Here is a 16935-nt window from a genome sequence, read left to right on the forward strand (position 1 = left end):
GGGAAGAGAATTCCCAGGGAGCAGGGTAAAGGGGACCTCCAACTAGTTTAGTAATCAGAAAGATATCAAATCAGCAATCAGAAGAGCCACCAGTGAGAATGAACAGGGTTAGAGCAGGTGAAAAGTGTGAGAAACTTCCTATAAAGAAGACATGGCACAGTGTATATTAGTGGGCAAGTGCATACACAGGAAGCTGATGTCCAACACAGTTAGATACCCAGGTGAGAATCAGTGTATGCTAGACTGTGGAGATTAGACTAGTCACTGGAAGGTTCAGATCTTATAGACTTTGTGATAGGCCTCTGGAAGGGTTCAATTGACATTTAAAATTTTTCATTTAGCAAAATCACTCTAGTTGTGCTATAGAGGAACCAAAGGACAAAATCACTTTATAGCCAAAGTCAAATTCTCCATTAAAAGACTGGTGGGTCTGGTGTCAAAATATTGAATGTAATCAAAGTAGAGAGTAATGTGGAAATCATCTGCCCCACAGGTAGGGGGAGGGTGCATGATGGGGGGGGGGTATACTGGGGTTTTTGGTGGTGGAAAATGGGCACTGGTGAAGGGACGGGTGTTTCATTGTATGACCGAGACTTAAATCCGAAAGCTTTGTAACTGCTCTCACAGTTATTCAATAAATAAAATTATAAAAAAGGGGAAAAATTAAGGTGGAGTTCATGAATAATTCAATCAGCCTAATCAATGGCTGAATAAATAGCAATACTCCTACATAATACTCCAGTCTCTGTGCTAGCCCTGCTCCAAATGTGCCTCCTAAAGACAGTGCTTCCTAACAGAACTTCACTGTTCACTATAGCAGTCACTTCAAATGCTGCTCTTACTGACATTTAAAATGAAAGTAAGTTTTCAGTTCTTCAGCTGCACTAGACACATTTCAATGTCAACATGTGGTTTGTGGGGCTGGAGCAATAGCACAGCGGCCTTATAGCACATTTGCCTTACACGCAGCCTACCCAGGTTCGATTCCCAGCATCCCATATGATCCCCCTAAGCACCGCCAGGAGTAATTCCTGAGTGCATGAACCAGGAGTAACCACTGTGCATAGCTGGGTGTGACCCAAAAAGCAAAAAAAAAAAAAAAATGGTTTGTGGCTACCTGATTGGACACTACAGATTAATTTTCCATAATTTTCCATACAAAGTTCTATTGAACAGCAATTTTACAGAAACTTCTTTAATGAGATCATCCAACTTTATGCCATTATTTGCTTAGAGCATTGAAGATGGAGTTGAAATGACACAGGTGGTAAAGGATTTGTAAAGGATTTGCGATCTAATATTTACTAATCTGGGATGGTTACAGATAATAAAGCTAAAATCAGCATTGCTGAATAGAAAATTACTAATTTACACTGAGTGTTTATAAATATGCAGAGTGATTTATTTCTAAATGATCATGCAACATTCCCATAATCTTTTAATTTCTACTACTCTCCTCCTCTCTTCACCTCAACACTTTTCCCACTACACTACAGTCCATACACTCACCTCAAAACTCATCCACAACTGAGTTTTTTCATCCGAAGACCTTTTAAAACTTTTTAAATTATAGATTCACTGAAAGCTACAAATAATTACAGGCCTACAGGAAGTCTCAAATATATTATAGAGAGGTCCCAGGTATCTTTCTCCTATTTTTTTCCTTAATGTGTAGAACTTATGAATAACACTATACTCTCAAAATCAGCTAAGTAACTTGGGTGAAATCTGAAAGCCTTATTCTTGCCATTCTGGAGGAGGGGGTGGGGACGCACATGCTGTTCTGTGCTCAGGAGTGACACCCAGGCTTGTGGCGGACTGCCTCATGTGAGGCAAGGGTCTTATTTCCTGTACTATCTCTGGTCCCCTCTATGTTATTTTGGTCATGTAGCACAGTGGGTAGTGCATTTGTCTTGCATGCGGCCGACCCGGCGGACCCAGGTTCGATTCCTCTGCCCCTCTCAGAGAGCCCAGCAAGCTACCGAGAGTATCTCGCCTGCATGGCAAAGCCTGGCAAGCTACCCGTGATGTATTCGATATGCCAAACACAGTAAAAAGTGTCACAATGGAGATGTCACTGGGCCTGCTCAAGCAAATTGATGAACAACAGGAGGACAGTGACAGTGACAGTGATAGTGATAGATTTGTATATCTATCATGTGTGGATTTGTATCTATGACCACAATCAAAATATAGAATTATTCTATCAGCATTATAAAATTCTTTGTCATGTTAAACCTTGAAACATCCACGCTTTCCATCAACAGCCCTAATTTCTAGCAACCACTGACTTCCCTTTATCCTCTGTAATATTTGGAGATTGCTACATGAAGGCAAGAGTAGTAGATGATGTTGTGATGGCTTTTTTTTCCCCATTCAGCATCATGTTCTTGAGATTCATTCAATCTGATACGTTATCAGTAAAGAGTTTATGCTTCTTAATTTAGATGATCACAGTTGCTGGACCATTCACCTATGACAGGAAGCATGGCAGAGCCTGGCAAGCTACCAGTGGCATATTCAATATGCCAAAAACAGTAACAATAACGAGCTTCATACCGGGACAAGTGATACCAGTGATGATAGGAAATTTCACTTCCACTTTTTGGCTACTAAAAAAGAGAGCTTCAGTAAGCAGGTCATTTGTTCACAGATTTTCTTTCCTTGGGGAATGCTAGAAATATGAGTGCTGCCATATGGTAGTTTACTTTTGTAAATTTTCTTTTCCATTTTTTACTCATACAATTTTTTATTGATTTACAAGGCTGTCATATATATATAAGCATATAAATATGCATATATGTCTTTTAGGCTTTTTAATATATATCAATATATATTTAACAGCCCTGTAAGTTTGCCTGAAACTCAACTATATACATATGTATGTATATGTATACACACACATACATAAATACATATATTTTGGGCCACACCCTGTTGTGCTCAGGGCTGACTCTTGGCTCTGCACTCAAGGATCACTACTGGTGGGCTTGGGGAATGATATGGGCCAGGCATTATGTATGACAAGCACCTTACCAACTGTGCTATAGCTCCAGTTCTGTTATTGATATATACATTTTTTGTTAATGATATTTTTATGCATAGATTGTTCCAACACTATACCCACTACTAGGGAACTGCTTCCCCTCCCATCCACCATGACTGCCACAACCCTCCAAAATTTAAGCTCAGTTCTAGTTCTTTTAGAAAACTGCCTATTTCAGTGTACCACTTCATATTCTCAGGAACAGTGTGTCAGACATCGGTCCAGATTCACAAACACTTTAATCTGTCTCTATTTTCAACCTAGCTGTCTTCATAAGTATATAGTGATGTCACTAGTGTTCTAAGTTTCATTTCTGCAGTGGCCAGAGATGAGTGTTCTGCTGCTTCTGAGTCACCTGTGCTGTTGGGGGCTGTTCCTGGCGCTGCTTGGGGGTCATGTGGTGACAGAAACTGAACAGGACTCCAGCCCTTCGAGCTTTTCCTGGCCTCCAAAACGAACATTTTAAGTGCTCAACTGTCATCAATGAACTCTTTTTTTTGGGGGGGGGGGGCAGGATTTGTCCCTTTCATCCCTTTACAAAAAAATTGAAGTTTTTTGGTTTTTTTTTTTGGGCCACACCCGGGGTCACTCTGGTTCTACTCAGGAACTACTGGAGGTTCTCTGGGGACCACATAAACTGCCGGGAATTGAACCTTGGTCGGCCACATGCAAAACACGCATCCTACACACTGTACTATCTCTTCAGCTCCATTTCTTTCACTCATTTTAATAGAATTTCTAGTAAAAACAAGACCAAAAAAAAAAAAAACCTTTTAGTTTTGAGAACTGCTAATTATTCTGGATGAACCCTTTGCTAGATAATCACTTAATCACTTAACTTCCCGTTAGTCGTCGATTTGCTCGAGCGGGCGCCAGTAACGTCTCCGTTTGTCCCTGTCGCGTGCTAGTGTAGCCCAATGGCATCTCTTCGCTCCGGGAACATGGAGGGCCTCAAACCGATCGTTCATGACCTTGACAAAGAAGTCTGACCATCTGGTAGGTGGGCGGCCACGCGGTCTCTTGACATCCCGTGGAATCCAATCAGTAACAGCTCTAGTCCAACGGTCGTCTTTAAATCTCATTACGTGACCAGCCCATCTGATTTTCGACACCTTGGCAAATGAGACAGCGTCCCTGATCCTTGATCGTCGACGGATGTCAGAACTCCGGATTCGTTCTCTCATTTGAGTGAAACGTGCTATTCCAAGCATAGCTCTTTCTATTCTTCTTTGGGAGACCTGAATGGCGTTCTCATCTTGTTTGCGTAGGGCCCAGGTCTCTGAGGCATATGTTAATGCAGGAAGAACAGTGGAATCAAAGAGATGTGCCCGGAGCCGGAGGTTCTTCATCCTCTTAGCTATTTCTTCGACATTCTTGAAGGCGTTCCAAGCCGCTCTCTTCCTCCTGCGCAGCTCGGGTGCCAGGTCATTTGTCATGTTGACCTCTCGACCTAGGTACACATAGCTGTTGCATTCGGAGATGGTCGTTCCATTGAGAGCGAATGGGGCGTCAGGAACAAGACTGTTTCTCATAAACATTGTCTTCGTAAGATTCAGCTGTAGTCCTACCTTTCCACACTCACGGTCAAAGTCGGCCAGCATTTGTGCCGCTTGGCTGATGTTTGGTGTTATTAAAACAATGTCATCAGCAAAGCGGAGGTGGTGTAGTTGCCGACCATCTATCTTCACTCCCATTCCTTCCCATTCCAGTCGTCGCATGATGTTCTCGAGGGTGGCACTGAAGAGTTTTGGTGAAATGGTATCACCCTGCCGCACCCCTCTCTTGACATCAACGATCACTTCTTTGTAGAATGGTGAGATCCTGGTAGTGAATCCGCAATACAGCTCACGGAGGATCCTGATGTATTGGGCTTGAATGCCCTGATTGGCTAGGGCTTCAATGACCGCTTCCGTCTCAACAGAATCAAAGGCCTTCTTTAAATCAATGAACGTTAAGCAGAGCGGCATCTTGAACTCCCGAGAAACCTCAATGAGTTTGGTTATCGTGTGGATATGGTCGATGGTGCTGAATCCTTTGCGGAACCCTGCTTGCTCACATGGTTGTCCTTCATCTAGTGTTCTGCCAATCCTATTCAGGATGACTCGAGTGAACAACTTGTAGATGACAGACAATAGGCAGATCGGGCGATAGTTGCCAATGTCATGGATGTCTCCCTTCTTGAACAGTAGTACAGTCCTGCTGGTTTTCCATTGAGATGGAACCTTGCATTCAGACAGGTAGCGTGTGAAGAGCCGAGCCAGTGTATTGATGAGTACTGACGGCAGGTTCTTCAGGTGTTCAGGTCTGACCTTGTCTGGGCCGGGTGCTGTTTGCTTCTTTACTGACGAAATGGCGTGTCGGATTTCGGAAGGGAGAACGTTGGGAATGACATACCCATCCTGTGGAATTTGGTATGTCGGCAAGTGGACATGGCTATCGAAGAGATTTGAGTAGAAGTCATGGATAATCTTCTCCATTGCCATTCTGGAGGATGTGATGGATCCATCAGGACGTCGGAGGGCAGTCATCTTGGTCTTATAGTTGGCGAAGGACAGGCGGGCGTTACGAATACTTTTCCCGGCTTCTGCCGCATCTACCAGTACTTCTGCTCTTCTCTCTTTGAGGTCTTCCTTGATCGCATCTCTGCACTGCTTTGCAAGCTCGGACGTTAGCTTGCGGTTGCCTGAGGCATGCGCCAAACCACGCTGGCGAATTAGCTCAAGAGTTTTCGAAGATAGGCGATTTTTTGTGGCTATCTCTCTCTTGGCGTTCCTCGCACATTCATGGAGGTGCTGAACCAGTCGATCGTATTCCTCGTCAATGTTGTCAACAATGGCATCTTCCCATGTTGCCGCAATAGTACCAAAGAGTTCCCAGTTGGTGGTCGTTCTGGGAGTTCTCTTTTTGAACTTTGCAGCCCTTTCTCCCCGCTCTGTGAAGTAGAATTTTGCACGAAGGAGACGGTGGTCCGATCCCGTTCGAAATTTTGGGACAACAGCGACATCAGTCAGGACACTCCAGGATGCTTTCCGGACCCGCGCGGCAGCTCCGGCCGAGACCCACGCACAACTGAAGACCCACAGAACAAGGTAAGCGGAACTCTCTGAGACCTTGGACTCCAGGCTCGGCGGACCCAGGGACAGAGCTTCTCTGCTTGCTCCCACCACCACAGGTGACAAAGGGATTCTAATCAGGAGCCCCACCCTACCCTGCCCTGTCTGCTTCCATCAACCACCCAGGGATCGAATTGTGCACAGGAGACCCACCCTACCCAGATAAATATCCCACTGGCAGACTTCCACTCTCGACACTACTTCCACTACCCAGCCGTCGCCACACTCTAGGATGCTTTCCGGACACATCATAAGACACTAAATACCCGTCTTCTGGAATTGTCGTACCATATTTGATAGGGTTCAAATATGGTAACACCTACAAGGGTGATTAGAGGTCACCCCAAAAGCCTCTATACCTCTCGGAAAGACTGGCAAGCTACCGAGAGTATTCCACCCGCACGGAAGAGCCTGGCAAGCTATCCGCTGTGTATTCGATATGCCAAAACCAGTAACTACAACTGGTCTCATTCACCTGACCCTGAAGGCTTCACCGACATGGCAGCACTGAGAAGGATGAGAAAGGAGAGGCCGACAAAATCTCAAGGCCGACCTAGGCTGCCACAACGAAGGAAGACAAAAATGATCGTCTGTACTTTCAATGCACGTACGCTAGCATCAGATGCATCCATCGAGGACCTGATGGTACAAGCACGAATGATCAAGTACAACATCATTGGTCTGACCGAGACAAGAAGACACGAATCTCACCATGCCTTTTTCGACACTGGAGAAGAATTGTTCCTCGGAACATGCGATAAAAGAGGTGTTGGAGGCGTCGGTGTCCTTGTCAACACAAACTTGGCCAAGAGCATTGATTCATTTGAATGCCTAACAACCCGAATCGGACGTTTACATTTGAATAGATGTGGCTCACTGCCTGCAGTTTCTATCTTCGTTGTCTACGCACCAACATCTCATTATGATGAAAGAGAAATCGAGAAGTTCTACATGGAGCTAGAGAAGTTCTATAAAGAAGACCACACCTTCTACAAGATCATTGTGGGTGATTTTAATGCCAAGATAGGACCGAGAAGATCAGCTGAAGAACTTCACATCGGAACCCATGGCCTAGAATGGAACGAACAGGGTGAGAGACTGTCTGAGTTCATCATGTCGACCAAGACCATTCATGGTAACTCACAGTTCCAGAAGGCAGAATCTAAACGATGGACATGGGAGTCTCCCGGTGGACGATTCCACAACGAAATAGACCACATCATATTCAATCGACGGTTTTTGCTAGATATATGGTCCACAAACATTCTCAAGCCTCTAGCTTCTCTTTTTATTTCTTAAAATATCTTCCAGAACAAAGTCTTTTTTTTTTTTCTCTTTGTGGGAGCGGACCACACCTGGCAGCACTTAGGCTTGATCAAGGATAATTACTGGCAGTGCTCAGGGGACCATACCTAGAGGCCTGGGATCGAATCCACGTCAGCTGCATGCAAGGCAAGCTTCTTACCCTTTGGACTATCTATCTGGCCTCCAGAGCAGAAGTTTCTAATTTTGACAACGTCCACTTTAATTTTCAAATATGTATGGGTTATGCTTTTGATGTTGATGAAAAATTTTATCATGTTCATGCTTTGCATGTAAATCTGTATGCTCCATTTCAGCTAATTTTGGTAACAAGTGTTGTCAATTTTTTCTTAGGAATATTCAACCATATGTTTAAGACTGTCCTGTACTAATTTTGGACCTTTGCAAAAATCAGTTGGTTGTACTTATGTGGAGCTGTTTCTGAGTTTTCTGTTCTTTTTTCCAAAATCACAATCTTGATTATCACACCTACATGTCTTAAAATCAGGTAATCTTTACTTCTGATTCATTCTTGCTTGCAGAGTGGAGGTGGTAGTAAGGTTGAAGTGTATCTGCTGGTGACTTAGTGATCGGGGATTATTTCACGTGGTGCCCAGGTGGTGTCAGTGGGCCAATGTGCGCCTTCGGCATGCTTTGTCTATGTATTCCAGCCCTTGGAGGCGTTTCCCTGGTTTATTCTTTTTCAATATTATGTTAGATCTTATAGCTCCTTTGTCTTTCCCACATGATTACCACTTTGTGGAGAACATATAAAATAATTCAATCCATTTAACATGGTAATTCTATTTACTTGATAAAGCATTTTGTAGTTCTCAGCATGTTATATTTTATTAGATTTATATCTATGCATCTTATCTTGAATACTTATAAATACTAATATTTTTAGTTCTGGTTTTTATATGCTATCTAATATAGGCATTTTTTTACTTTGTTTTTAGGCCACACCCGGTGATGCTCAGTGGCTACTTCTGGCTCTGCCTCAGTTATCACTCCTGGCAATGCTCAGGGGATCATATGGGATGCCTGGGATCAAATTCAGGTTGGTTTCGTGCAAGGCAAGCAGTCTACCTGCTGCACTATCTCTCCCACCCTTAGCACATACTTTTATGTTTATCTTAGAGTTTGTGAAGTTGCTGAGCAGACTTTATCCTTGAGGGTTCCCCGCCCCCCCTCCCCCCCACCCCATTTGGTATGTTGAGATTGTCACATAAACCTTACATCTTCTATAAATACAAATTGTTTTATTTGCTTATTTTCAATCCCTTTTGTTTTCTTTAAACTTTCCCCCTCTATTGCTCTGATTTGAGCTTCTAGTACTATGGGTAATAGCAGATGTGAGAGACGACAGCACTGCCTTTTTAGAAGGGCAGGGGAACCATTCCATCTTAAAATGTTTACTTCATGTAAAGATGCTCTTTAGTAATCCGAGAATGATTTCTCTTCCCTCTCCCCCCACCCCAGCCCCACCTTTTGGTTTTGGGGCCACACCTGGTGATGTTCAGGGGTTACTCCTGGCTCTAAATTCAGGAATTACTTCTGGTGGTGCTCAGGGGACCATTTGGGATGCTGGGAATTGAAGCCGGCTCAGCTGAGTGCAAGGCAAGCATCCTACTCACTGTATTATTTCTCCAGCACTCGATTTCTTTTTTTTTTCTTCTGAGTTTATGAGTGGGTGTTAAATGTTAGTAGTATATTCTGCAGCAACTGATATTCCTCTTCAGTCTCATGATATGATTACACTGATTTATGAATATTTAAACTTGCATGCATCGATTAAGCCACGCCTGACCATGGGTTATACAGACGCTATTTTGTTAAAGATTTCTGCATTCATGAAGATACTTACAAGTACTTTCCTTTTCTGAACTACTGTTTTTTTCAGTTTTGATATGGAAACACTGGCATCATAAAATAAATAGAAAAGCGTTCTCCCTTATTTTTAATTTTTTTTCTTTTTTGGGTTACATCCAGTGATGCTCAGGGGTCACCACTGGCGGTGCTTGGGGGACCATATGGGATTCCAAGAATTGAACCCAGGTCAGCTGTGTGCAAGGCAAACCCCCTAACTGCTGTACAATCACTCCAGCCCCCTATCATTTTTTTTTGAGGTAAAAATAATTGATCTAGTCTCAGAAACTTTTTGTTTGTCTGTTTGTGGACATTGCATGCTTTTTTATTATTAGAAAAAAATCTAGTTTCATGGTTATATAGCTCTTCACATTATTTCATATTTGATGAGTTGGGTAGTTATGCTTTTCAAAGACTTGGTCCATTTCATCCATATTGCCATGTGCATGTGTTAGATCATTCTCTTGATGCTGTGGTGCCAGTACCCTAGCCATTCCTAATTGAGTAATTTTTGTCTTGTCTTTTTCTTCAACTTTGCTTGAGGTCTGTCAAATTTTTTTATCAACCTTACCAAAAAATCAGCTCATTTCACTTATTTTTTTCTCTACGCCCTCTATTTTACTGATTTCTTTCTCACTTACATTTGTTTTATCTTTTGTTTGCTTTTATTTTGCTCTTCTTTTTCCTAAGTTCTTTAGGTGAGACTTCATGAAACTTCTATTTCAACTTTCTTTTCCAAAGCAACTTATCTGAGATCACCTGAGCTCATCTTGTTTTCCTGCTTTTATATAGATGGGTAGTTTTTGGAATGATCAAAAAGCAGTGCAAGTCCTATGGCACTGTTTGGTCAGGGCACTATTCAGTTCTTAAATTCTTCATTAATAGAATTTTTAGCTTCAAATTCATAACCATAGGCATTGCAGAATATATTGTGGAGCCTTGTATTAGTGTTTGAGACATGTAACAAAACATATCAACTATCTTTAAAAATAAATCAATTTAATAATACTGCTAGATAATATGACAGGCAATCCCCACTTACCACCACATCAGAGACAGCTGAACAAGTGTAGGTTTGAGCACAGAGGTTAGCAGGCTAGTGGCTGACACATCCTTTTCTTTGGTCTTAGTGACCCACCTGGCAGTGCTCAGGGTCTACTCTGGGCTCTGCTTAGGAACTGTGAGGTGCCAGGGATGGAATCTGGGTCTCTCGCATGCAAAGCATGTGTTCAGTCCATTGTTATCTCTCTGGCTCTTCCATGTCTGGGATGAAAGAAGGGAGGTGGGGTTGGCCACCCATTCTGACTTTTTCAAGTTACAGTGAAGCTGAAAGAATTCAGAAGGCTTAACATTCACTTACAGTCTTCCTGTAGGGAGGAGAACTACCACAGTCGTAGGTCAAAGGGTTTTCTTTTTAGCAGCAGTGAGATAAAAAGAGGAAAAAAGGACAGGCTAGAACACATCTATGATTTAAAAGCCTATTTAGAGAAGCCAATCCTGTTCGAATACAAGTTGTTCCAGACAGGTAGATTGGGGCCTCTGGCGATCAGTAAGGCTCAGGAGAGGGCAGGCTGGCACCAGCTGGTACATCTGTATTTTGTTCTCAAAAAGTTAAACATTTGTCCTGTGGTCTGTGAGGCAAGCCAGACGTTGCAGACATTTTTCAGAGTGGAGGAAGAAGCAGCTGTAGCTTGGTCTCCCTAAACACTCATGCTGGCAGCCTTCGAGATGGAGGTGTCCAGTGGAAAGACAGATTGTTACAGCGCCACACCCCGGTCCACAGCTGGTAGGGAAGGTCACAGCAACACGTAGCTCTGGGAAGAACCACCAAGGAGAGCAGTGCTGGGCATCAGGGTCACTCCAAGTCAAGAGGCCTGCTGGAGACTGTTCTGGTCCTCCTCCTCAGTCTGTAACCAGCTCCAGTCTAAAGACTGAAAGTCACAGGCAGGTTAACACACAGGCCACCAACACACCTCGGGTCTTGCTTTTGAGGCCACCGAACAGCTGGGAGTTGAAAGGAACCCTGGTCTTGTCAGCAGTCTTATTACTCAGGGCACAACTGAACCCAAGTAAAGGCCTGCAACAGTGCAGGGTCAACCTCTAGATTAGTCTGGAGTCTACCAGCTTCTGTAACTGCAAGCGGGGAACCCTTATCTAGGCTCAGTGTGGTGAGGTGGCCTCAGCTATTGAACTGAACCCAGCTTTGGCAGAGAAGGCCAGGTAAGCCTTCCTTCCCCTCTGGCAGAGGTGTTATTAAGCAGGGAAAGGATCGAAACCTATGTGCAAAAAGAGCAGCACGAAGATCTAAAAAGCCCCAAACTGGAGAAGGACATTTGAAAAAATGAGAGATGATGCCAATTAAATCACTGAAAGGATACTCAGGGAGATTCCTCTCCGAGTCTCCCGGAAGCTGAGAGGTCGGGGCGTAGTGGTGGGGGACTGTACTGACAAGAAAGGGCCACTGGAAAAGCGGACTGTTTCGGTATCCTCTCAGCAGTTCCATCTTCCCGTCTTAATGTATCTTCTCCCAGCCATTTCTCCCTCAGGTTAGTTTCCCTGTATCTAGTACGGTTAGATACTAGTACTAGCCGTACTAGTTCAGCTCCGAGTCCCAAGATGAGGGTGTGGACCACGGGCGTGGGCGTGGGGTGGGGCTTGACGGGTTTTCCTGTTTTATCCTGGAGGCCAGTGCACTCCCCACTCCCACAGCGCAGCTGGGGTTCACACAGTCCCTCACCTTTAGACTCTGGCCTTGCTGGTTCACGGCATCCTGAATCACATTTTCCAGCTGTGCGCAGAGAGTCTGTGCTTGGGCCACCAGCTCCTCACTACAGAGAATGATGGGGTATTAGAAAGTGGTCATCACTTGACTTCCATGATAATTCTGCTTAAATATGCTATGTGGGGCCAGAGCAACAGTAGTAGTGGGGAGGGCGTTTGCCTAGTGCAGCCAGCCCAGGCTGGATCCCCAGCACCTCATATGGTTCTCCGAGTCCCACCAGAGTGATCCCTGAGCACAGAGCCAGAGGTAAATCCTGAGACGGCCAGGTGTGGCCCCAAAAACAAAAGTTAAAAGGAAAAAAAAAGGGAAAAGGAAAAGAAAATAAGTTATGGGGCTACAAATACAGTAGGTAAGGTGCTTGCCTTGAATGGCCATCCTAGTACCCTAGACCCCAAGCATCCCATATGGTACCCTAAGCCATGCCAGGAGTGATCCTTGAGCACAGAGCCAAGAGTTAAAAATGTGATAAAAATTAGTGAATAATCTATATGATAAACCCCTCTACCTCCCCATATGAAAGATGATTTTGCCTGATCTAATCCTTCTTTTTTTTGCTAATGGCCTTGTTTCACCCTCTTTTTCACTATAAAATCCTTCCACTGTGTAACTTTTGCGGTGTTTATTTGCTAAATGGGCTGCTTCCTGACTCATAAACTGATTAATAAAGTCAGTGAGGGGGCTGGAGCAATAGCACAGCAGGTAGGGTATTTGTCTTGCATGCGGCCAACACAGGCTCGATCCCCAGCATCGCATACGGTGCCCCCGAGCACCGCCAGGAGTAATTCCTGAGTGCAAAGCCAGGAGTATCGCCAGGTGTGACCCAAAAAGCCAAAAAAACAAACTCAATGAGATCTTCAAGAAAAAAATTTTAATGCTATAAAGTTATTGACAGATTTAAACAGTTATTCTGATGCTGAGAATCTAAAGCACTATATCCTATGCTAGTCGCTGATCTTAGGTACTTTCCAGAAGCCCAAATCTAGCATTACTGTTCTAGAGGTAAAATGGAAAATAAGCTCGTTTAACTAGATGCTGAAGTTAATTTTTTCTTCTAAACTACCAAAATCTAAAGATAACTTTCACCGTGTTTTTCAATGTTTGAAATGGGGACCCAGGAGAGAGTGTGAAGGAGGCCTGGGTTCAAGCCCTGGTCTCCTACCACTAGCAGGGCTAACAGTGTGGAGCACTGAGCTGGGAGCAGCTCCTGAGCACCTGCACATGTGCCCTCCACACCGAAAAAAACCTAGGCACATCAGGTTGTGAAATGAAAAAAAAATTATATACAAAGCAATTTCCCCTATTTCCACAGTTCTTTAAGATGCAACCAGAAAAGGAAGCTCTGGACACTGGTTTTATTTAATCTGACCCTTCTTTCCTTTGATAACAAAAGCATATGTCAAAAAAAAAAAAAAAGAAAAAGAAAAAGAAAAGCACATGTCCTGCCAGCCTCATGGCCTGCTGGGACCCAGGCGCTGCTCACAGCTACTTACCTTTCCGTGGCTGACTCAGGTAAGCTACTGGGGGCTGTAGAAGGCTGGGACAGGAGCTGACCTGGATGACTAAGGCGAGAAGCGTTCATGCTATCAGGGCTTCCACTGACAGGCCCACGGACCTTGCTCTGAAGGACAAAACCAAAAAGAAAGGCAACACAATCTAAAGGACAGGTGACAGCAGAAATCTATGACTCTCTAAGAGTAGCTCGGGTCTTTGTGGCCAACATCATGTGTGCAATCTGAATCCCACCTTTCCTCAGTCCCTCCTGCCCCTAGCTCGGCCCTACTTGCTATCCTCCTGCTGAAGCTTCCCGGCCGTCCGACTCCTCGCTTAGGCCTGTGCCTGCGAGTGTGTAGGTAGTCATTCCCGCGCTGTCTGGGTGTGAAACTTCTACCAACTGGAGGTGTGTAAGGGGCAGAACAGATGTGGTGCAGTGTGAGCCCAGTCTGAGCTGTGAGCACCACTGGGCGTGGCCCCAATAAACACACACACAACCCATACCAGGAGGTTTAGAGATTTAGTTCAGAAATTAAGTTTCCATCTAACTCAGAAATTCTATTCCTTGGGGCTGGAGCGATAGCACAGTGGGTAGGGTGTTAGCCTTGCTCGCAGCCGACCCGGGTTTGATTACCAGCATCCCATATGGTCCCCCGAGCACCATCAGGAGTAATTCCTGAGCGAAGAGTCAGGAATAACCCCTGAGCATCGCCAGGTGTGACCCAAAAAGCAAAAAAATAAATAAATTCTACTCCTGGAAATACATTCTAAAACATAATGCAGAAAAGCCATCTTCACTCCTATGTTCATTGCAGCATTATTCATAGTATCTCAAATCTGAAAAACAACTCAGGTGCCCACGTATAGACAACTGGAAAAAGGAACTGTAACAAAGACACATGATGGATCAATACTTGGCCAGAAGAAAAGACGAAGTCATGACATTTGCTAATACACGGATATATTTAGAGAGTATCATGCTGAGTGAAATGAATCAGAGGGGGAGGGATAGACACAAAATGATCTCACTCAAATGTGGGACAGAAAGAAACAGGAATAACTGGAGAGCAGAATTTAGTCTTAGGACCTAAGAAATGAGGTCCCTAGTAGGAAGCTGGCCTTGATGGGGGCATGTGGTGGGAGTGGGGAGGGAAGGATGGAGGACTGATCAGTAGGTCAGGGATGGGATCAATGTGACAATAATAGGAAAGTGGCACTCTGGAACAGGACTAGGTCTGAAAGAGGTACAGTGTCAAGCATGACGCCCATCAGCAAGAGCACTGGAAAGCACAGTGCCTGGGGGAGTGGGGGGATAGGGATAAAAATAAAGAAAAAAATGCCTGCCATAGAGGCAGACTCGGGGGCGGGAGGGAAACTGGGGACATTGGTGGTAGGAAGTGGACAGTGATGAAAATATTGGAATTGGAACATTGTACGCCTGAAATTCAATCATGAGTAACTTTGTAATTCACAGTGATTCAATAAAAAAAAAAATTAAAAAAAATTTGTCTTACAAGAGGATGACCCTGGTTTGTTTTCTAGCACCAATTATGACAATCCCCCAAACTCCTCAGGAGTCAGCTCAGGGCTGACTCCTGAGCACAGAGCTAGGAATAGACCCTAAGCAGTGCCATGTGTGGCCCAAGATCCCGACCACCACAGAACAACAAACTCAGAGCCAGAAAGATGGCCCAAAGGGCTGGAGCCTGGGTTTGGACACACAACTACACAATCCTGAATACTGCCAGGAGCACCTCTGACCAGGTGTGATTGAAAAGCACCCTGGGGGGCTGGAGAGGGGTATGTGGTAAGGTGCTGGCCTTGCATGAGGCTGGTCCAGTTCATCTTCAGCACTACATAGGGTTTCCCGAGCACCACCAGGAGTTAGCCCTGAGCAGAGCTGGGTGTGACCCCCAAACAAAAACATAATAAGAAAACCACAAAAGCCCCCACCCCCAGCAAACCAAAAAAAAAAACCAATCATCACTCTGTCCTGGGGCCACGGGCCACTCAGCTCCAGTCCCACTGTCAGGTGAGAGCACTAATTCACTGACCCTCCCTCTAGCTGGCGGTGAGTGATTTCTCTAAAACACAAATGGGGTCCATATTTCCTCTCTATGAAAGAAGATAAATCCTGCAACTTTCCCTCTAGGCTGGCACTGCCACTTCATGCCGAGTATCCTGCCATCTGGCCTGCTTCCACCAGCCTCCACAGCCTCCCCGCCTTGGAGCACTCTGCTCCACGCGTCCAACCCACTGCAGCTCATCCTCGGTGAGAGCGACACCCTTGACTTTAGTTTCCTCTGGCTCCCTCACTGCTAAGACCAAAGCTGGGGTGCCCCTAAGCATGCTTCTCCTGTCAGCACCCTGCTCCCCCACCTGCACCTGTAGTTGCTGTTACCTACTGGGCTTCCTGTACGCACTGGGAAGATGCCAAATGGGTGGAAGGCTAGGGCCAGTTAAGTTGAGGGGTAAGGCTAAGGCTGTCCTAGTGCACTGCAAGCATCTACTGTCCCATCGTTGCTTTGAGCAAAAGGTTACCTTATTCTCTTTTCATCCTCTTCCGCCATGTAGTGGTGCTCAGAACTGGGATTCAATCTCAACCCTGGTTCCCGGAATATGATTCTACCTTGATCCTTTCTCTCCCCTTGGCTTTCTCTTGTGTGTTACATTTTCTGATTTATGGCATAAAGCTCATAGGGAAAGACTGTGGAGGACCCAGTAAGCAGCAGACACAGGGAACAGCCGCTTTGGCTGATGGGTCTCATCAATGGGTCTATGTTCTAACTCCAGGAATCTGGGAATGTGACTTTATCTGGAGAAGGGTCTTTTCAGATGCAGCTATAGATGCCAAGAGCAGCACCTAAATCTGATGGTAAGTGCTCTTGCAACACACACCAAGAGGGAGAGTGGAGTCCTTGTGAAAACATAGGCAGAAGCAGGGACTGAGGAATATTCAGAGCCATCAGGAGCTGACAGAGGCAAGAAGGATCCCCTCATTCCCCAGAGTTCAAGAGGGATCTCAGGCCTGCTAGCACCTCGAGAATTGTGACACAATAACTGTATAGAATTTATTCATGCGCAGGCATAAATAAAACCCAGTGCCTGTGGGCTGTGGGGCTGTGGCACTGCACTCACACAAGCTATCTTCAGGAGATTCCAGAGCTCCTTCTGCCGCTTCTCCTGAAGCCGGACGACTGTCTTCTCATCCTCGTTCATTAAACTGACCACCTCTTCCACCTTGGGCAGCAGCTCCAGGGCCTTCTGCTTGCAGACCACAGTCTTACTGCAAACAGCAAACATGCAGAAAGGCGTTGGTTCACTCGGAGGCA

At 44.9% G+C, this 16935-nt stretch overlaps 1 protein-coding gene across 1 annotated transcript in view; it reads right to left on the minus strand.

Annotated features, from left to right (window-relative positions):
- Nucleotides 1-10124: 10124 nt before the first annotated feature.
- IKBKB (inhibitor of nuclear factor kappa B kinase subunit beta) overlaps nt 10125-16935 on the minus strand; it is a 46927-nt gene continuing 40116 nt past the window's right edge. The window contains exons 19-22 of the mRNA XM_056116762.1: nt 16742-16889; nt 13603-13730; nt 12068-12158; nt 10125-11261 (exon numbers count right to left, since the gene is read on the minus strand). Of these exons, the coding sequence (XP_055972737.1) occupies nt 11196-11261; nt 12068-12158; nt 13603-13730; nt 16742-16889 (433 nt within the window). The 3' untranslated portion in view covers nt 10125-11195. The remainder of the gene's footprint in view (nt 11262-12067; nt 12159-13602; nt 13731-16741; nt 16890-16935) is intronic.

Source organism: Sorex fumeus, unplaced genomic scaffold (assembly GCF_029834395.1).
Source record: "Sorex fumeus unplaced genomic scaffold, SorFum_2.1 ptg000033l, whole genome shotgun sequence".
In the NCBI taxonomy this organism is placed as follows: domain Eukaryota; kingdom Metazoa; phylum Chordata; class Mammalia; order Eulipotyphla; family Soricidae; genus Sorex; species Sorex fumeus.